We start from the raw sequence: 21,968 nt of genomic DNA, 5'->3' as shown, positions 1-21,968 counted from the left end.
TGTGTCCATGTCCAGTCAGAGGCCTTTTGGTGAAATAATCTGACAGATTCTAGAACATTTCCACCTTCTCCTCATCCCAGAAAACTGATCAGCCAAGAAAAATAGAAAAACATGAGACATGACATTTGCTTCATTTTGACAGCTCACACAAACAAAAGAACTACTACATATGTTAGAGAAATGAGCAGCTTTTATGTTCAAGCAGGAAAACACTGTTTGCTTGGAGCAGGGGGGAGGAGTCAGTCCCTCGGGATAAAAGTCTGCTCAGAGTGAGAGGGGGTCAGAGTGAACAGAGCCCTGAAGAGCAGAGACTGCAATCTGAGCTCCTCCTCCTGCAGTCGATCTGTGAGTTTCATCACTCTGACATTCAGAGGAAGGTTCAGTTGTGGGTGAGGCCGAACAGACAGGGCAGGGTTAGGCTCAAATTAGACAGACAGACAGTCAGAAAGACAGGTAAACAGAGTATCTCATCATGGACAGGTGAGTGAGTGTTTTCATGCTCTGGTTCCTGCTGTTTCTCAGAGTTTTGGCTCCTCTGCTGGTCCTTGTTCTGGCGTCAGACGTTTTGTTCAGGTGTGTGTCTGATTTTTATCTCACCTGATGGTGCATTGATCTGCTCCTCTCAGACTGAAACCAGCTCCAGTTTTCTTCCATCCTGAATCTGGGAGAGATTTTTCCTGTGTATTATTAGATCAACATGGAATTGACGTGTTTGTGGTACCGACTGCTTTCTGTTTGGGAGCACAGCCAGAAAGCTCGCACATGAGCTCCTTAAGGTGTTGTTGCTGGATGTGTTCAGGTATTGCAGGGAGTTCTGTGGTTATTAGGACGGCTGTGTTCAGCAGGTTCTGTTTGGAGAGTTTCAGGACTGCCTGTGGATTCGCTGTCTGTTGGATAACAGTCAGATGTTCACTTTCTGTTAAGGTCACAGAATAGATTTTAAAAGCCTACTGATGGTTTACAAATCCCAGAACAGTTTAGGCCCAAAATACATCTGTGATATGTTCAGAGAATATAAACCCAGCAGAGCTCTGAGATCCAAGGACTCAGGTCATCTGGTCCAGTCCACAATTTTTAAATCCAGGTTAAAAACATATTTTTTTCATGTGTGCATGAAGTCTTCACGGTATCTTTTAATTTATCTCGACTGTTGCTTGTTTTTAATAATTTTAATTCATTTTAATTATTTTATTTGTTTCTCTTTATACTCTTTTTAATGCTTCTTCCACTTCCTGCTGTAATGCTTTTATTTAATATAAACACTTTGAATTGTTTTGTACATGAAATGTGCTACAAATAAACTTGACTTGACTTGACTAGAGACAGTTTTAGTCCTCCTGACTGTTCTTTAAATACATGTAAAAGAGAACAAAGACCAAACTGCTGTCAGGGAGGCTCACACTGAGTTTGGAAGGTTTTAATGACAGGCCGGTTGGCAGCCGCCGCCCACATGTGGCTTCAGCAGCTGGGTGCTCATTGGTTGTTGTCTCTGGGCTCTGATCAAACACTAATTACAAGCTGTGTCTATATTTGTGAGGACTGCATGTTTTTAAAGCTGGTTTGAATCTTGGGACCTGGTGATTAGTGTACATGTTTTTACAGCACCAAACCTTAGATTTACCCTGAGTTCTGTCTTTGTGTTTAAAAACAAGTTAAAAATCCACCATCTTCTGTCGTTTAGTTCAGGGTGAAAGAGTTGAAGCAGCATTCGGTCCCAGGTCACACGATTGTGGTAGTTTTTGATATTCTTTGGCTCCGGTTCTGATCAGCATTGATGGGAACAGCCTGAAAGAGTGAAATCGACTCAGTTTTTATCTACGTAAACTCACAACTGTAATGTCTGGCATGGAGTCTCTGACACTTATGGTAACAACTCTGGGACAATCAGAGAGCAGACTGATGGATTTTAGAGTGTAAGTCTCGGTCCTTCTGTAAGAAATTATAACCCCGTCTGATTCTCTGAGAGCCTGTGGTCCAACGCTGCTACACAGAGTGATATCTTCCTTTCATGTTGTTGTGGTTACAGACCTGTTCTCTGAGTCTTAGTGGTGGTTATTGGACCAATTCTGAATCCTCTGCAGCCCTCAGAGGTCTGAATGTAAACAGCTGCTGCTGCTGACGAAGACTGGGAGGATTTGATCAGATTGTTTCAGCGAGTGTACCTGCACTATTAATATAAAATGTAAAAATAGAGAGAATGTGGGTGTTTTGGTCCCCACACTGTGACTCACAGGTCTCCTGCATCCCCTCTTTGTTTCTGACTGAACACTGACGTCAAATTGATCAAACTGTGATGGTTCAACACTGAGCAGTTTGGGAGCTGTCATATGTTTGTAAAATCACTGTGGAAAGTTTTAATGACGCTATTTTCAGATAGAAGTCTCTTATTTGGATCTCTGAGTTCAGAACTGATCTATTCCTGACCAGTCCTGTGGTGAGAACAGAAAGATTCAGCTCAAACATTCCCCGCACTGTGACATCCATTTAAACAAGGCCCAACTTGAACTGCAGTAACCTTTGTTTCACAACACCCCCGGCAGCCCCTGACCTGATTTCCTGTTTTTCTGACAGCAGCTCAATTCCAAGTGTTTGCCTCTGATCACAGTCTGTCACTGGGCTGTGTTTGTTTACCACATCATTTATCTCATATTGGGTTAGGATGAAGGCGTTTGGTGTACACTGAAAGCTGATGAATCACCTGAAAAACAGAATGCTGAAATAATTCCATTTTAGAGAGCTGCAACAAGACTGAGCTCAGTGGATCTGTGTTTCCATCATCAAAAGCTGACAATAACCAATAAAACCACTGAAACAATCTGATGATACAGATAATCTAGTCTCTCATAATTTATATGATTTTTGATTAATTTTCTTTGTTTCAGTTTGGTGTATTCAGGATGACCTCCTGCCTGCTGTCCCTCCTCTTCCTTTTTTATTTGGCGTCCAATATGACAGCTGCTGAGCCCGCTGGCTGCAAAATCCGAATCACTAACAAGGGCCTGGAGATGTGTGAGTATTTGGTTATAAAGCAGGAAGAGAGTCAACACTTGACAAAGGTGGTTGACATCTCTTGGTGGAAGTCAACAGTTTATGTATATAAGTTATTGTTCTATGTTTTTAAATGGTAAAATAGCTAAGAGCTTTATTGAGACATCCGTTAATAATGGCTAACAAAAGAGAGATTTGAATTATGTCCCTAAATGTAAAAGCTCTAGGAAATCCAGTGAAAAGATCTAGAGTAATTACCAACATGAGAAAGTTTCCAACAAGAAACTCATCTGTCAAATGTGGAACATGAAAAGTTTGAAAGATTTGGATTCACAAATACTTTTTATTGCTCACATATAATAATGAGTGAATATAATAATGAATCATCGTATGGATACTGTCAAGAACGGTGGTGTGGTAGAGAGGACCCAGATGCAGAACTGAAGAAAAACAAGATTTATTAACAAAAAAACAAAAGGCAAGAACAAAAAGTGCGTCTGAGCCAGATATCAAAAATTCTTAACTGTGGAAAAACAAAGAAGACAAGACTGTGGCTATGAATAAATAAACAAGACTAGACTATGACCACAGAAGCAAAACAAGAGACAAAACCTGACCTGACAAAACTTGAGCATGAACCATGGAAAGTGAGGTGAGGATTCTGCATTGAACTGAGGGAAACCTGGAAACGAAATACTAATTGGTGATGGAGTGCAGGTGTGAACAAAAACAGGTGACATGAGTGAAACTTAATGTGACAAGAGAAAAACATGGCAAGAAATTAATCTAGAACCTGAAAACAAGACAAAACAAAACAGAACTCAAAATGTGAACGTGACAGATACAACCAACTATAGGAATTTCAAAAAAGCTGTGGCTAAACTAGTTAAAAATATCTGGTGAGAAATTAGATTTTTTTTTATGTGTGGGGAAATGTACACCCAAGAAATTATACCCATTATTCAGTAACCCATTATGTTTATTCTAGAATAGATTATTTATTTACACAGAGACAGAATGGAGATAAAATTCAAGAGTGCATAATTGGAGTATCAGACTTGTCAGATCACAGTGCCTTATACTTAAAGATTAAGCTGAAATCTGTAAATAGAAATACATTTTGGAGACTGAATCAGGAATATTGAACAACTCAGAGATAATCAAACAAATGAAAAGTTGAGATAAAACAGTTTACAGAAGAAAATGACAATGATTCAACTAACCCTGCTATTGTCTGGGATGCATTAAAGGCAGTCATTCGAGGTAAATTTATTCCAGTTACTAGTAGACTGAAAAAAGAGAGTAAAAAAATATGAAGCACTCATTAAGGAATTGGGAAAATTAGAAGAAAAGCACAAATGCTTGAAGGACCAAGAGGCATCAGGCTAAACCTGGAGACCCAGAGGAGTTTGAATTCAAGTGGATTCAAACTGATTAAACTAGATAAAACTGGATTACATTAGACTGTTTTGAACTTGTTTACGTTCTTTTTTACATGACTTTTGCTGTGAAATGTTTTTTCATAAATACACATCTGAGCTCCTCCACTCTCTCTGAGTCCAGTATCCATGTTTCACAAACATTTATCTGCAGTTTGATGACCAGGAGTTTATTACCTCCAGAGACTCAGACAAAGAACATGTTAGTTGGTTCCATCACACCCCAACATCAACATAAGGTTCAACAGCTCCCAGCGGCTTTCATGTCTATTCAGTACGAAGTATGACATACTATATGAAGTTCTTTTTCCTCTTGGTCTCATAGTGTCTGTAGCATGTTCAGTTCTATGAGTAGTAATAGACTTTTTTTGTGTTTTTAGTGAAGTTTGAGACTCAGAAGTTTGTTGAAGAGGAGCTGAGTAACATCAGTATGCCAGAGATGAAGGGCAAAGAAGGACGCTTCCAATACACCATTACTGAGTACGCAGATGATATAATACAGGAATAATGCTATTGTTCTGAACATCTGATATGTTTATTAATACTTCTTTCTGCTCTGCTGTCAGTGTGAAGATAACAGAGCTGAATCTGACTCATGCGGAACTTCGATTTATTCCTGATGGTGGTTTGTTGTTCGATGTCCAGAACTCATCAATCTCGCTGAGTTTCCACAGACGGATCCTCTACTGGTTTTTGTTAGTTCCCTTTCATGTGGAAAAACGCTCATTAAATTCAATGAGAGCTGTTTTTCAATGACATGGTATGGTTTGGATTGGATTGGATTGGCTTGGCTCGGTCCATATTTCTATGGAGCTGTGGATAAACTAGTTATCACATGGTAATCTGCAGTGGATAAAATGGTTATCAGCTGTGGATAAAGTGGTCATCAGCTGTGAAAAAAGAGGTTATCAGCAGTGGACCCAGTGAGACTTACATGTAAGAAGTTCCTACTCTGAAGGAGTCTGACATGACTTTAGTTCAGAGGGTTTAATTATCTTTCAGTGACTGAGAGCTGTAGAGCCGAGCTACTGTCAGAAGAGAAACTGTCTATCTGTGAATCTACACTCAAGATTTACAAACATTTGTGGTGAACACAGTGTGTGATCTGAAGGAACAGATATTAAATCTGCGATTCATGTTGGAACAAGGAAACATGTTGGAGTGATTATAAATCAGACCTCTGCTGTTTCATTGTTACTGTCAAGTATTGACTCGCATTACCTGCAGAACCAAAACAATGTAGGAGATAGTACCCGTTAGCCTGTACTACCTACAGTGGAAAACCAAAGAAAAAAACCAAACCAAACCGTACCATAAAATGTAAAACAGCTACATCACTTTCTAACTGCTTTTTCAAATCTTTTTAGTGTCCCACAAAACAATGGAAATCTTTTTAAGATGTAGATAAGGTAAATTGTTGCCCTTCTTTAGCCCAAAGAAAGAGAACTTGGCTTGTTTAGTTCACATGCTCTAACCCTATTGGACATGACCTGATAATGATGTAATATAAACACTTTTTCTATGTCGTTAATGAGATGGCTTTTCACCTTTCACTTTAAAACCAAATCACAACAAAGCTTAGACATCTGTTCAGTCATAATTGTCAGAATAACCTGATGGTGGCAGTGTTGAGTCACAGTTCAGTGACATCATGCAGCTTTTTACAGCTTCAGCTCAGAGTAGCTTCTTCTTTCATGTTGAAGGGTTTTATTGACTGCTGAAGACAACTGAAAATGACAAACAAACCAAAGCTGCCCCAGAAGCTTCATGAAAGAAGTTTGATGATGATGATGAATCTCATATTGTTCACTCAGCTGTTTGACTCATGTAAAAGCTCGGTTGGTTTGCAGCTTCAGAAGAATCTCCACTCTGTTGTTGTGATGTTTCAGTTATGACACAGGAAGCATTAATGCCTCAGCTGAAGGAGTGAACATCAATACAGCCGTGAACCTGATCAGGGACAATGAAGGACGACTTAAAATCAATAACATCACCTGTGATGCCAAAATCAACAAAATGAGGGCAGAGTTCAGCGGAACACTTGGGTAAAAACACACTATCAATGACCATTTAGACTTATGCTAGACTTTATTTGTCATTCAGCATTAGCCACTGCGTAGTGTACAACAGAACATTTAATTTCAGTGGCTCCAGAACATACTGTACAGCAGTTACTTATGTTATTTTATGTTAGCTTTATTTTATCTTATTTGTCTATTTTATTTTATTTAGTACTTCCATAACTGTCGCACAGCAATTTCCCTCGGGATAAATAAAGTCTCTTGAATCCAGAAACAGTGCAATTTGAAAGAAGAGTTACAATAGAAATGAAAATATATGGAGATAGGATTGGTTATGAAATATAGATAAAGGGTTTATATAGCAGCATAAGAGCATTGCACATTGCCAATTGAATTGAAAAACAAGAGAAAATAAGGAACAATAATCAGTGTTGTTAGCACGTGTCATAAAACTCTGGAGTGTCCAGGTGGGAACAATTAGCTGATTACAGAACCTCCTTCATTCTTGTTGTGACATTCAGGCTCAATAATCACTCATCAATAACAGAAAATGATCACAGCCACGTTTCTCTACAGTATCATGTGATCTATGGTTGTTTTTCAGGAGAGTGTATGACTTCCTGGCCAGATTTGTGACAACAGGCATGCGGTTCTTCCTCAACCAACAGGTAACCCACCTGTTTCTGACCCATCTGCATCAAAATGACTTCATAGCTAAGTAGTCTGTTATGTATAGAAACAACACTGGTTCATCACTTGAGTTAGGAGCCTTTTTTCTGCTTGAATAATTCATAGGCCAGAGTTAAGTGGCTGAACAAAGAAAAAACACTTTCCTTTGAAAATGGTCAGGTCCAAGGACTGGACTGAAAATAAGTGAAAAAGCAGCCAATGTCCAAAGAAAAACTTTAAAAAACCTTCAGAAAGCCTGGAGAACTATTGATCAAGACCACTTTAAACATTTCAAGAAAGTCTGGCTGCTTGAAAGAAAATAGAAAGAAATGAGAGCGGGGTCAGGACCCTGGATCAAGACTTTTGCACTATACTGCACTATGAGTTCATCAAATTATCTTTTTAGTCTCTTGAGTTTTCTTAAAAACAACATTTTGAAAAAGCATTTCAGAATCTGGAAAGCAAGTTCTCTTTATCTGGGAAGCTTTTGTCAGTGGTTGATCCTTCCTAAATATTTGGTATCCAAGGTGAACACAACACTCTCTGTATGACCCATCTGTTTGCTTCTGGCTCTGAAAGGTCCAGGTGAGAAGTAAACAGGTAAACTCAAACTGACCATGAACCACTGGATGATGTGGTCACATCTATCTTCATGTTCAACAAAGAGACAATGAAAAGCACCAGATCGCCCTCTCGCCCAATGACAGCTGGGATAAGCTCTAGCCCCCATGCGACCCTGAGTTGGATTAAGCCGGTATAGAAAATGGATGGATGGATTGAACTGAATTAAGTAATAACCCATTGATTTAGAAAAGGAAAATTACTTTGCGACATAAAAATCAGTAGTAATTATTAGAAGAGATTAAAGTTTATTGTTTCTGAGCAGAATAAGGCTGAAATTTACCAATGATCTCTTAGCCTCTGATAGCGGACTTGTTTCTTGTCCTGTTGGATCTCAGAGCTGCATTTGATACGATGATCACAGCATTCTGTTACAGAGACTTTAACATGTTATTGGGATTAAAGGAAATGCATTAGACTGGTTTCTTTTTACAGTATTGTGAGGCATTGACCTTACTCTGTGAAGATATTACAATGTTGTGATTTAAAAGTTTCTAAATAAAACTAAAATTGACTGACTTATCTCTGTTTGTCAGATCTGCCCGTCTTTGAATCATGCTGCTCTGGTTCATGTTAACTCCATGTTGGAGACCATCCCTGTGAGGACAGAGGTGGATCAATTTGTCGGGATCGATTATTCCCTGATTGATGATCCAGTGGTGTCATCCCGGAGCCTTGACATGCATTTCAGGGTCAGACTCAGACACATTAAATAACATAGTTAAACAGGATGTGAACCAGTATCAACAATGTGTTTGTTTCTGTTGATAGGGGATGTTCTTCGACCTCTCTAATCAGAACCTCACACTGGTGAACTACGCTGTGGAGCCGGTCATCAGGGAGTACGACCGTATGGTTTATCTGGCTCTGTCTGAGTTCTTCTTTGACAGTGGGATGTTCTCCTATTACTCTGCTGGAATATTCCAAATGGACATTGTAAATGAGAAGGTAACCCTGTTTACATTGTGGCATTAGAGTGTCATAACATTCCCACTTTCACAAATGCATCACCCCACTACCCTTTTACACACCCTTAACTGCGGGATTAAACAAACTAAAATCTTTCGAAAAGATTCAGTTGGAGAGGAGAGAAAATAGAACCAGATGTTGTACAACACAAAAACAAACACATCCACACAAAGACACTCATCACTGAGTCTTCATCCTTGATGTGAGCAGAACCGATTCTTTCTGAATTCACTGACTCTGCTCCTCTCTGTGTTGTCATTCAGATGCCAAAAGATCTGGAGGTGTTGCTGAGAACCACCTACTTTGGAGCCATCATGATGTTGGTGAGTCAAACTGCAGGAACACAGAAATGCCCAAATTAACAGAATAACCCAAACAGAGACAGATTGGATACATTGCTAACCTTAACCGTGTATCTTAGAAACACAAGTTTAAGAACAAAGCTTTCATAGAATACAGAAGACCCACAGGAAACCAAGACATGAGAAAGCCCAGAACAAAGGAAGATACAACACAGACCAACACTTTCTTTAGATTATACTTTGAGTAGTTCTGCACTTATGTTAGAACCCAGCTCTGGTGGACGCTCCGCTTTCGCTGCAAATTGCTGTCAACTCACCACCAAAAACTTCCATCAAAACGTCTGGAGCAACAGTTGTCATGATTGCCATCGTCAAGGTGATGGTACTGCCTCCAGGTCAGCCTGCGGTCCAGCTCAGCAGCATGACCATGGTAAGTGTGCAAAACACACACACACACATATATATTTGAATAGAAACTGCTCCAACATTAAAACCCAAAACAGCTAAAATCAGGTTTATGGTTCAACTGGAATAAAACCACTACCAACAAGTTCGACAGTTAACAGGATACTCTTACTGGGTCAGTCTCATCTGCTAGGTACACCAGCTGTCCTCTAACCCCTTACCCTGTTTAGGTATCATGACAGCTGATTATAGTATGCCTCCCAGTTTATGAGAATGCCATGAAACAGATTTCAGCTGCCACCAGTTTAAAGTTAAACCTGCAGACCAAACCTGAGATATGTTTTTCTCCTGCAGGAAACAAAGTTTAATGCCAAAGTTTCCATGAAGGGAAAACGTTTGGCCGTCCATGCGGATCTTCGCAGGTACATGTTTTAAGGTCTTTGTGAGGATCCACACTGACATATGTATTCCCATATCCCAAACCCTGAAATCAGTCTAATAACAGTCTGATGCCTCAAAGGTCTTTCTTTGTCTTTGAGAGGAAATGTCTTTGATCCACATAACATAAAATTATATTTAAAGTGTGATTGTTCACCTAAACAATGTCAGCCTCTGGTTTTCTCAAAACACGCAGCCTAACCCAGGAGACATGGGTTAAAGCTCGGTGTCATCCTCTAACTGACTGTCAAAGTGACATCTGTCAAACAGTGTGGGCTACATACAACTCCTAGCAGAAAAAAGAGAATGGAATCAGCATTCTTTAGGGACGTTCATTTCAATTGAACTCAGTTATGTTATCAATTGAATGATTATAAATGTGATTATTTTATATGTTAAAGACCTCCTCACAGTCTGACTGAAACCTGTTTTATCCTACAGGTTTAAAATCTTCTCCAACCAGTCAGCTCTGGAGTCTCTGGCAGTAAGTGTCTTTATTTCAGAGTACCACACCAACTACAAATCTGACTTCACATCACAAATGTCTCCTGAGTAACAAAGAGCCGTCACTGACAGCGGCTTGTCTGTCTCTCTGTAGCTGATTCCTCTGCAGGCTCCTCTGAAGACGATGTTACAGATGTCTGTGGTTCCTCTGATCAACAGTAGGAAAATAATTTTTCCCCTTTAAAGCACACAAACCCCTGAACATACTGTGACAGTGTCTCTGTGTTCAGACTGGACGAAGAGGGGAGTCCGGATCCCTCTGGCTGATGGGATGGATTTTGTTGAAGAGGTGGTTGAATATCACAATGTGAGTATGATTACAGAGAATAACCCGTCACAATGAAGTGATGCTGTGTTCTGATTGGCTGTGAGTCTGTCAGTATTTCCACCCCCATCTATAGTCAGTGATGCTATGTAACCATCACTCAGAGCTCAATGCTCATCTCTGCAGGGATTCATTGTGATCGGAGCAAATCTTCACTTTAGCAAAGGACTGAGGGAGATGATGGCCGGGAGCATCGAGGCAGAGCCGTACAACAGCACCAACTCCAGCACCGTCTGAATGTATAAAAGAGAACACATATATACACTCTGTAAACACAACACAGGGACACCTGAATACACGAACACATTAACAAAAGACAGCAGGTAACCTACTGAAGCATAAACACAACTGAAGGTCTACGACTAATATGTACTGCATAACAACGACAAAAAAACACACCCACACTATTAAAGAGTAGAAACACCACATTTGGGTGACTGGCCCTTTAAATAGTTCAGTAGAGGAGATACCAGAACAGGTGAAATGATTCAAACACAGAATACAAAAACACACACAAAAACAAGCACAATGAAAAGCTCAACAATATCCATCCAAAATCATCTGCTGTCTGTGATGTTTACAAAAACCACTGAGAGCTATGTTTATGTGCAATAATAATTTATCTAACCGCAGCAACTTATGGTACAATAAAATTTGTTTTCACTGACCCTGTGAAATGGGAAAATCTGTTTAATTCAACCCTGACTTTACAGTTGATGTAGGCCAAACTGAGTAAAGATTTAACCTGTTCTGACTGACTCCCACAGTCATGCAACTTGCGGCAGTTTTGTAGACATGAAGGATTCTCACAGCTGGTGACTTTTCTGATGTGGATTATATCATCATGGTAACCCAAGAAATAAAGAAGAAAGATACAATTGTGTAATTTAACAACAATGATTGTTTTGTAGACTACACCAAACCAAATGGGAGCAGAATAACTTACACAGCAGGTCTGGAAAAGAATAATACCCCAAGACAACTGGCAGTTCACATGATGAAGGCACCTAATGTCCGTTGTTTTAGTGTTGTTCACAGTGGCAGTCGAAAAGGACACTTAGAATACCCAGAATTCCCATATTTCTCTGACTTATTTTATTATCTTAAAGTACAGAAGAGCAGAAGAAGACAAAAGGATAGGAGGTGGAAGGAAGATGATAAAAAGGTTAAAGACAGATTTGGACAGAGGGCCAAAAGAGGAAAGTGGAGCAGAGAGAACAGAATAAATTTGGGACAGATAAAAAGAGGAAAGTAAGAACAGAAAATGAGAAGAAATGATTAACCCACCTCAGTCTATCCAAAAAAGCTCCAGTAAAAGCCAACCAGTGACACTTTTCTTTTTAGATTACCAACCTTGATAATGCACTTTTCTTAGAATATATTTTAAAGTGATATATAGAGTTATACCAACACATCACACTTCTATGTCAACGTGGTCAAATTCTTATTGCAGCTTGGTCATTTTTTCAGAGCCCTGTAAAATTTCTCCAAATGTCTTTCTTTAACCTTATGATGTTCTTCAAGAAGATGAAGAAAAAAAGCAAGAAAATCAAGAAACTGAGATCGTAGTTTATTCATTTTAATACTCCTCCATACCCAGTGTCTACAGCCACTTCCTCTTTACTGCAAGTTATGTTTACAGACAATAATTCACAGTGTTTGAACTCAAAAACTGCACCCTACTTTTTGTTGACAATCTGATGATAATGTGAGTAATATGCTGCACTTTGGTGAAGGTAAATGTGTCAATGATCACACAAAAGGAATTAACATGTTTCCGATGGGCCACAAACGTCTACACACATATGGACATAAATCAAAATGGTTCACCATTAGACCCCCATTTTTATGCAACTAATAAGTAAAATATAATTTACAAAATCAATAATGAATTTGATCAAGGTATGTTTCTCTTTAGTTTACTGAACAGCTTTTGATTTTCATCGTCACTTCATTTAAACTGTATCACACACTTCATTCATTTAGCAAAGTTTTGGTTAATATCACTTCACTATTTTTTCATAATAAATTAAGCAAACTAGTTTGTAACTCTGCTAATGCCATCGTAACCATGGAAACCACATTTTGCACCAGCAACCTGACAGCCGAAGGTCAGAGCATCCTGCAAACTTCCACCTGCAGACAGAGAAGATAGATATGAGTTTGATTATTAATTTCACTTAGAATCATTATGTGATGAGATCTCACTGAGATGTTTGATCTTTCTGGTTAAACAAATGTTATAATTATGGAAGTGAAAAACAACAGGAGTATCCAGAAAGCAGAACATTTTCCTTAAGATTTTGACTTGATAACTCCTCAAATACTCAAGGTCATTGATTGTCATCCAAACAACTAGCATCCAATGGTAATGCAGCCTTTTAAACCCTACCCCCACAATAACTTTGTGCTGGACAGGAAATATTTCACCATAAACTTCAAAATGTCTCATTATCAGATGGAAAGATGTGTCACCATTGGACAGAGTGTAGATGACACTGGCGTTGAAAGTGTCTCCGGCTCCCAGCGTATCGACCAGAGATTCAGGAGGAAAAGCATCTGAATGAATGAGCAAACCGTCAGGACCCAAAGCATCAGCACCTTTTTCTGCCCAGGCACAGATCAGAATGGCCCTAAAAGACGGGTCAGAGAGACAGGTCAAAGATAGATGAAGAAAAGAAACTAAGAGGTCAGAGGACAACTGCTTAGAGAAAGAAATGTATCATTATGGCACTTAAAGTGCTGTCGTTTGAACTCCACTTACCCCTTTTTGACACGATTGTAAAGTCCTTTTAGAGCTTCTTCAGCTGACTGGAACCCAAAGTAGCGAGAGACATCTTTACTGACAAATACCTGAAGACACCGAGACATATGACAAACAAAGGCAAATGCTTATATCTCCGTAACATCTGACAAAGCAACGCTTTAGACACATCTTTTATTCATTTGAATTTTTTTGAAAAATCAACAGAACATCGGAAAAATAAAACAAACAGGAAAACCAAGAGAACACAAAAAAACAACAAAACCCAAGAAAAAACAACAGAACAAATAAAAACCTGACAGGACATAAAACACGAAAAAACAAAAAGATCACGTGATTAACAAACAGAACACACTAGACTTGTCATACCACGTCGCCATAAGGAAAAAGTTGATACAGCGGCTGTCGGGTTTTCTCTATCTCTACAGAGACTGTGATTCTCTGTTGCTGTGGCAACTTGCTGTTATACATCTGTACTTGTTGGATCATCTTCACTTGCTCATCAACATTTCGGCCCTGCGGGGTTCAGAGGTACAGTTACAGTGAGTCAAACATAAAATGACCGACTCCATTACACACGGCCTTGCTGCATCATTAGCAAACCTGTGAATACTGTAATGAAGAAAGTCTGTTTCACTTTGTCTGTTAACTAACTCCACAGCAAAAAACACATCTCCGATATACCCTGACACCCTAACCTGCACATCTGTACTTGTTTCACTTTTATTCCTATTTTAAATAAATTTATACTGATACCAAGGCAACACTCAATGTACAGACCACTAAAGCTTTAATGTTGTTTGCTCTCTTGAAAATGAACATAGATGAGAACATCTGCAAATGTAAATATAGTTTAGGGATAATCAACTCTAGTAAATTTATGCTTATTTCACATTTAATGTAGAAGAGTTAGTTAAAAAGAATTTACGCCTGGTTAAACTTAAATAATTTGGTCAGGCTCAGTCAAGGGTCTTTGTGTAGGTAATATTTAACTGGTTTATAAATTATATTCTCCTTGTTTGGACTTTGCTCACCTCCCAGTGTATCCACTTGAACTGATGGAGGTTGACTCTGGAGAAATTCTCCACCGTGACATCAGGAAGGTCCCTAACAGATAGTGAGTGAGGTCAGATTTTACATTCCTTGGAACTAAAGATCAGAGAGAATCCAGAAACACCTTCACCACTCCAATCTTAAAAAAGCATTTAATTCTCATGACCCCTCCTTTACAGCCTTTTTCAGGCCAAAGAAATCACCATGACATCTTCAGGCCTGTAGGATAAGTAAGCTGTTCCCTTTAAAAATCAGTGAAATTACGTCTTAATTTTATTTTTAAATACTTTTGCGCTTCCTGTTTGACCCGCTGAGTTTCATGAGGACAGAAACTGTCTCTTCTTTAGCAAAAGCTTGATTGATCACTCTACAAATCAAAAGCTCTTCCAGTTTTAAATTAAATTTAACAGATTAACTGGTCTATTACAGAGAATTTCACTTGGACAATTAATCCCTCAGAATAATTAACTGTTGATCGTCCCAGTGTATGTGGTCATCCATTCAGACTTATCAGAAGTAAAGAAGAGCTGCTTGTTTCACAGCCACCAACGGAAATTAAGCAAACAAAATAAAAAAATGAAAATCATCCTTAAAAAAACAAAAAATCTTAATTTTTTTAGAGGAGACTGTGAGACAAAAAAGTTTACTATTTGTGAGAATGAGAGGTGTTACCTGATGTGTGTGATTTCTGAAACACATGCATAGGTATAGTACCCATCAAAACTTTGAACATAGCCCTTCATTTTTTATTTATTTTCAGTGGCACTGTATGTTTATCCAATTATCTCATTTTCAATCAAAGATGATGGGCCTCATTCAACAACCGTTAGTACGAACAGATTTGTTCTTAAGTTGTGCATACGAGTGATTTAAAGCTGCAGTGCCTAACTTCCACGTGTGTATAAATATCAGTCTCACCCAAGCCACCACAAGAGGAGATGATACAATGCTGATTAAGCTGTTCGGCTTCTCTAACACCACGACGTATTTTTCAGTATTTATTCTTTTTGTATTTGGTGTCGTGGGGCGACATTCTCACGCTGGCGCTCAGGAAATTACGCATTCTACTTGGTTTTACCTGACAACGACAAGGGAGGGGGGAGGAGAGCGCTGCTAGAAGCAACATGGCGGAGAACCCGAAGAAGCAACCAAGAGGTTCAGAAGTTGATCATGCTAAAAAGAAAAGGCCTTCCCGTTTTGCAGAAGGTCTGTTGGCAAAGACAGAGAGTGACAAAGGAGGACAGTAACCAGAGTTTGCATCGGCGTCACTTTTCCTCGATGGAGAGCCCTGAAGGAGGAGATTGGACTGAGGTCCGACACCGATGTTGCCCTGATACTGCTGGATAAGTAAGTGACTCTGTTCATTATGAGCAGGATGTGTTGCTGTTACATGTACTAGGCCGAGTACTTTGTTTTCTTGGAAATGGTGCTATCAATGTAATGTATTATTAGCAGTCTGGTGTTCGCCACATTGTGTAGTGTTAGCCTAACAAACAGTAAGTTACAGGGTGTGTAGCCCGGGTTTCTGTATGTAACTTACTGCAGGGAGACTGTGTGCTGTGACAAATTAAGTAGGGTTTAGTAGCCGACACGTTGTGTAGACAAATAGAAGCTCTGCATATATGTTGCGGATGGCTGCCTGTTGTTTCGGAGCCGTGACACAACAGAACTGCAGCCGGTGTAAGCTCACACATTGACATCAATAGAGAGGTATCGGTTAACTAATCATACCATTCTTTGTTTCTGAGGCACAAAAAAAAATCATACAAAAACCACTTCTGAAGATTCTATTTTTCCTTTGTATCGACTGTTCTCCTTCAAAAAAGCATCAAAATAGGCCTGCTCTATAGCCTAGAGAAGGCGTGCTGCGTTTTGCACTATATTGCCATGAACGAGGGTCTCCCACTACCTGAAGCAGCCCAGACAGACCAGAAGGTGTGGTGCCAGAAGACCCCCCCTCATGGAGGGGCATCAACATGCCATCCTGATGAGGCAACAACTGACTGGATGACTTTAGTTGCAGTTATCCAGCGCCTGCCCATTTTTTTTTAAGTCATTTTCATATCAAACCGTTTCTTCTTTATTTCGATGACATTATGAACTACAGTTGACATGGAATAAACATCACTGGTAATTGCTTCCCATTTCTTTGCTTTAGCAAGTCCTGCAATTCCACAGTTGGGATCTCTGAAAGCAGAACTTCAATGTCAGAGCCCGTAAAGATCTTCTTTTTGCGCCTTGATGCCATTCTCATGACTCAACACTTCCTGGCAGAGGAGAGAGGAAGCGTAGCTTTATATTGCATTATTCAGGGCGTGGGGTATGCAAATTTACTATGCTCGTGCACGTGCACTTTAAATACGCACGGGTGACATTCATCATTTATGTAGGTCATTTACACACTTTTTCCGAAGTTAAGAGCGTTTGTTGAATCTGACGTGAAAAAAAGTGAGAGAAATTTAGAATAAAGGTACAAAAATGTTCTTGCATGAGGCCCAATGTGATAATAGAGCACATCAGTTTACATAAGAGCATGAACAAATCAAATAAATTAAAGAAATATGTGATGAATTAACCCCAAACCACTGCAGACGCTGAAAGACTCAAACCAGAGCAAAATGTTTGTGTTGAGGCTCACGGAGTAAACTAACAGCTGTACAACCAACAACTTTATATTCACCTGAAGAATTAATGTTCAAGTCCAGATTCTTTCCCCTTTCTAGTTTTAATACCAAGCTAATTCGAGTTAACCATGACCCAAATCCAGCACATGCCGGCTGATATTTCAACTTTGCTGAAAATTGTGAACTTTTTTTGTAAATGAAGGAACTCAAGAGTAAATTACATGAATTTATTGTGGATGGTGGTGGGGAACTTGTTAACCGGTAGAACTGGCTGAGAGCATCACTGTCAGTGGAACAGCACCGGAACTGATGTCTCACTGTTTTGTGGCACATAGCTTTTGCATATAAAGGGATTTTTTTCTTTCGTTCTTTTTTCCATACACAGGCATAAATGTCATGTAGAAGTACAGAATACTTATGGTTAGAATATGTTTAACCCTTGAGTGATCAAATGAGATCAAATGAGCTGTTGACACATCAACAGCAACTCAGAGCAAAAGCAAAATTGAAATGTTGGAAACATTTTCCTTCATTCAAATAAACTGATTTGCTTAACTTAGCTTTGTTAGCTGTCATGCAGGTTTCAGTACTTCTCTCATCAAGCGGACAATTTTTAGTTTTTGATCAGCTGTTGTCTACACGTAGATTAATTCCGATTCCCTAAGTGCGGCGCTCTGCAGTAGTGGATATGACCATCTGTCATTAAACCTGATTCAGGTTCAGGATCAGATCTTCATGCTCCCTGCTAACACATCAAACAGCGTTCACTGAATACATCTTCGCTTTGTTCCATCCACCTGCACAAATAAATAAGCAGGAGTTCTATCTGATTCAGAGTAAGAAATGCATGGTGCACTACACATATTTGTGACCATGGTGACTTAATGAGGCTCAGCTTAATCAATATTGGGTTTATGTATGTGCACAGGAAAAAACAAACTCCTGACACATCCTGAAAAACTGCAGCTCAAACATTTGATCGTAACTTCATAGTAAAATACACCAGAAGAGAAAAATGTGAGCTTTTCAGATTATATATGGTAATATGTTTCCATCTGTTGACAGATGTATTGATCCATCTTAAGTATCCAGGTAACACTTTACCACGACTGATAGGGAGGTATTTAGTGAACGCTGTAAGGCTCTGGAAGTCATCTTACGTATCGTAGAGAAAGACGGTTCGAGATCCGCTGGATGGACAAACCACACAACATGCACACGGAGTTTGACCTTTGACCTGCCAAACCACCGGCGTGACATCAATTGCACGTCTTGAGAAATCAGCCATGATGAAACTGACAGAGAAACAGATAGGAAATGTCACTGTGCCCTCCAAAATAAGACCTCAGAGAGAAAACGACGCTCTCTTGGACAGAGCAGAGGTAGCGTAAGCTCATCTTTCATGATGATGATGATGGTGTTGCTGAAACAGAGGTAGTTGGTGAGACAAACACACACACCTGTCACACCTGTCCACACCTGTTCATGTGCAGGATAGTGCGGCTTCCTGTTTTGATGTTGCTGATGACCACAGAGGCTGGAGATGTGCACTGAGCGTGCTCAGAGACCAGGGATGTATCGATGCCAAACTTCTGAAAATCCTCCACAATAAAACTACAGACAGGAAACCAATGACATTTAGTCTGTTTTTCACAATAAATCTCCAAAGAGGAAGTGGTTCATATCTCCTCTGTCCTCATCTGAGCCACAGCTTGACCGGGTTAGACTTGACTGAGCAAACCCAAGATGGTGCTCAGAGGAAATAAGAAAATAACCACAGGACACAAGGACATAAAGAGAGGACAAAGGAGACAAGGATATAACAAGAGGAGAGAGGAGACAAGGATGTGATCAAGCAAGTAGAGAATGGAGAATAAAGCCCTTTTCACATAGCCTGGTGAAGGTAAGCTGTTCCACCTTTGTGGTTCCTCATTGTTCAGTGAATGATGTAGGCAGTCACTGATATTGAATCTTTGAATCAGTGAACAGAAGTGCTGTCACTCTGGACTGACCCAGCTGCATGTACAGGACACTCCTGTGACTCCACCATGCCGACAAACTTCATAACAGAGGAAGAGGAAAATTAGCACTACAGGTGTTTATTGAGGCTTTACAGCACAATTACTGTCAAGTCAAATTTATTCGTATAGCACATTTCTTGTACATAACAATTCAAAGTGCTTTACATAAAATTAAAGCATTGCAGCGGGGAGCAGAACAAGCATTAAGAATACATTAACGAATATAAAGAGAAACAAATAAAATAATGAAAATTAAATCAAAATGATTAAAAACAATCAAGAGTAAAGATCATGGTTTTAATTAATTAAATTCAAATTCAGTTTTAAACTAGAAAAACATCTAATTGAAGAATTCTTAAAATAAGGATAATGTGTATTAAACGACCTGAAAAACATGAGTGACGAGTGTATTAGAGAGAACTTACTCAGCCATAGGACCAGTAGCCAGTGAGCCCATGAAGGCGCACGGAGCTCCGAGCAGCGACAGTACAGTGCAGGAGTTTGAAGCGTTTCCTCCTCGCTGCCATCGCTGAGACAAACACCTGTAAACACAGACTGACTACATCACACCTCAATTCTTCCATATCTGTATGATTATTGTTCAAAATCTAATAAAGAAATGTAAAAACTTTGATCAGTTCAAAATTCGACACATACAGGGCAGTCAGTCAGTATGTTAACACAAGTTAACCCTAATTAACTTTATAAAAATAAGCCCTAATAATTTTGTTGGTTAAGCTAGAATCAGACTTCTAAAATCCACATACTAAACTGAATTTCTGAGTCAGACTGACACACCAAAAAGGACAATACTAGGGCCAGTTGCAACACATGCAGAGCTTTGATCACATGAAATGGAGGAAATACCTCCAACATGCTGAAACACACAGAATGCAATTACTTAGCACAAATGTAAAGTCTTTGACACACTGCTCAGCGATGGTGGCAACTCTGGGAGCCTGTGGCACAGCGTCTACCATCTCAAAAGTCCCAGTTCATTCAGGGCTCTCAAGTCTCACGCATTGAGTGTGACAGTCACACTTTTCGATATTTTGCCACCCATTGTATTTCTCACGCTGAAAAAAAATTATGATATAAATTTCTCTGGCGGGCCGCTATCGCTATGGAAACAGCAGGAAATAAGCATGTCTCCAGTTAGTCTGAACAAAGCAGTTATTAATAACAGTAATAATAATATTGTTAATGAAAGACACCCATTCCTGCAACCTGTCCAACCGACCCGCCCAACGGCCAGGGCTGGGGGTATGGTGGATATGTCACTCTTGCCTGCATTCAAAACTTGAGAGCCCTGTAACGTAAAACCTCCTGGTCCTTTTGATTGTAACAATGTTAGCAACATACTGTATGAATAATTTCCATCTGATATTAACATTTAGTTGATGAGAACTGCAAGAGTCAGGCAGGCTCAGAGGCAGGCTCCCACATACCTGTGGCTACCTCTTTCATCGAGGCAGGGAGAAGTAAAATGACAGAGGCCAAAATAGGAAAAATGTTGGTGCATACTTGAAATTAAAGTATCACTGCAACCAAAACCATTTGCACTATATACAACTGGATAAGAATCGCTACCCTAACCGATAAAGAATCGATAATGGAATTGGAATTGCTAAATTCTTCACAATTCCCATCCCTTGCTATAATAGAGTGGTGAACTGTCCAGGTGTACCCTGTGTCTCATCTGACAGCATCTGGGATAAGCTCCACCCACCATGAGCCTGAATAGGATAGAAAATGTATATAAAATGTACAAATAAATTATTTTGACAGAGGTTTGTCTCTTCCTGCATTCTATAGCAGCTTGAATACATTTGCCCAATCATGTGATAGATGATTAACATCAGAGATCAATGGTCTCTGTTTGGAACACCATGTTTATGGGCAGTTATCAGTTTGCAGTGTACCTTGCCCTCAGTCTGAAATAAAGTGACTGTGTATATCCTTAATAGGATTAGACGATAGAATACTATCGTTTGGTAATTAATAGCTGAACATTAAATGAGGTTGCGCCACAGTCTACAGGAATTCTGCAGCCTCAGCTTATTTAGTAGTTTTTCACTATATTGTGAATTTTCCCATATCAGGTGATATTGAGTGTAATTATTATTATCCATTCATGATTAATGTGGCGCTGCTCCCAGAATAGCAGAACAAATAGAGAAAACCAAACAGCTAATCCTCAGTTCTCTGTGTCCGTGTTGAGCAGCTGTAAGTATTAGCATTAGTTTGTGTGCTAACCTGCTGTCACTGTCTTCCTCAGGATATTTGTCAACCACGTTGATGATGTCAAGACACACCAGCCCCACACACAGAACCTTTTTCTGTTCATCCATGATGGTCCGAACACTCTGACTTTGTGTTATTCTGCCATGTTCACACACACTCAGCAGCAGTCTGTACGTTGTTGCACACAGCCCACGTTTCTCTCACATCAAGGTACAACAATGAGACAGCACTTCCTGTCAGGACAAGCTCCAAAAGAAGAGCCTCACTGGTAGAACTGACGCTTATTGAGCTCAGTGTATAAAACATCCACTTCCTGTCATGAGTCACGTTCTTAGGTCAGATGTAAACATTGAGCTCCTTTTTTAATACCATGTTTAGGGCTGTACTTTGGAACATACAGTGAGGATTAAAAGGTTTTCCAACCCAAAGGAAAAAACCGAGCAAAACAAGTTTTCATCAACCTAAACAACTTTGTCAGATTTGAAGTTTGATCTCAGTTTATGAATTAATATGTTTATGCAGGAAGGAGGTTTTTATAGAAATAGATTTTAACAGAGTGAATGGATAGTGTTGCTGATTCA

The 21,968-nt window shown here is 39.5% G+C and overlaps 2 protein-coding genes across 9 annotated transcripts; one reads left to right on the top strand and one right to left on the bottom strand.

Moving 5' to 3' along the window:
• The first annotated feature begins 285 nt into the window (after positions 1-285).
• Positions 286-11,348, top strand: pltp (phospholipid transfer protein). Of its 2 annotated transcripts, none has more exons than XM_072381328.1 (15): positions 286-345; positions 2,883-3,009; positions 4,808-4,907; positions 4,994-5,122; positions 6,317-6,472; positions 7,053-7,116; positions 8,275-8,430; positions 8,510-8,686; positions 8,971-9,030; positions 9,275-9,439; positions 9,769-9,836; positions 10,294-10,336; positions 10,451-10,514; positions 10,587-10,663; positions 10,808-11,348. In XM_072381328.1, the coding sequence occupies exons 2-15, from the start codon at positions 2,898-2,900 to the stop codon at positions 10,916-10,918; spliced, it is 1,482 nt and encodes a 493-aa protein (XP_072237429.1). In that variant the 5' UTR covers positions 286-345; positions 2,883-2,897; the 3' UTR covers positions 10,919-11,348. The 2 variants fall into 2 exon arrangements, with proteins under 2 accessions (XP_072237429.1, XP_072237430.1); XM_072381329.1 differs by lacking the exon at positions 286-345 and adding an exon at positions 365-480.
• A 1,236-nt stretch (positions 11,349-12,584) lies between these two features.
• On the bottom strand, positions 12,585-21,643 carry khk (ketohexokinase). 7 transcript variants are annotated; one of them, XM_072381330.1, is made up of 9 exons: positions 21,400-21,643; positions 19,569-19,685; positions 18,602-18,736; positions 18,283-18,417; positions 14,480-14,552; positions 13,815-13,961; positions 13,446-13,534; positions 13,112-13,314; positions 12,585-12,817 (listed from the first exon to the last, which is right to left on the bottom strand). In XM_072381330.1, exons 1-9 carry the CDS (start codon positions 21,492-21,494, stop codon positions 12,720-12,722), a joined length of 1,092 nt encoding a protein of 363 aa, XP_072237431.1. In that variant the 5' UTR covers positions 21,495-21,643; the 3' UTR covers positions 12,585-12,719. The 7 variants fall into 7 exon arrangements, with proteins under 7 accessions (XP_072237431.1, XP_072237432.1, XP_072237434.1 ...); XM_072381331.1 differs by having other exon boundaries at positions 13,157-13,314; positions 21,400-21,641; XM_072381333.1 differs by lacking the exon at positions 18,283-18,417.
• Between the last annotated feature and the right edge of the window lie 325 nt (positions 21,644-21,968).

This window comes from Leuresthes tenuis, unplaced genomic scaffold, assembly GCF_036924035.1.
Source record: "Leuresthes tenuis unplaced genomic scaffold, fLeuTen1.0.hap1 SCAF_3, whole genome shotgun sequence".
In the NCBI taxonomy this organism is placed as follows: domain Eukaryota; kingdom Metazoa; phylum Chordata; class Actinopteri; order Atheriniformes; family Atherinopsidae; genus Leuresthes; species Leuresthes tenuis.
The sequence above is the reverse complement of the archived record's forward strand: the minus strand, read 5'-3'. Positions and strand labels throughout refer to the sequence as shown.

What these genes read in the sequence shown, in the direction of transcription:
- pltp (XM_072381328.1), top strand. Translation starts at nt 2,898, where the DNA reads ATGACCTCCTGCCTGCTGTCCCTCCTCTTCCTTTTTTATTTGGCGTCC. An exon ending in GAGTTCAGCGGAACACTTGG is followed by an intron (nt 6,473 to 7,052) that starts GTAAAAACACAC and finishes GTTGTTTTTCAG; the next exon opens with GAGAGTGTATGACTTCCTGG. An exon ending in CAGCTCTGGAGTCTCTGGCA is followed by an intron (nt 10,337 to 10,450) that starts GTAAGTGTCTTT and finishes GTCTCTCTGTAG; the next exon opens with CTGATTCCTCTGCAGGCTCC.
- khk (XM_072381330.1), bottom strand. Translation starts at nt 21,494, where the DNA reads ATGGATGAACAGAAAAAGGTTCTGTGTGTGGGGCTGGTGTGTCTTGAC. An exon ending in GAGGAAGACAGTGACAGCAG is followed by an intron (nt 19,686 to 21,399) that starts GTTAGCACACAA and finishes CTGTGTTTACAG; the next exon opens with GTGTTTGTCTCAGCGATGGC. An exon ending in GAGACATTTTGAAGTTTATG is followed by an intron (nt 12,818 to 13,111) that starts GTGAAATATTTC and finishes CTCTGTCTGCAG; the next exon opens with GTGGAAGTTTGCAGGATGCT.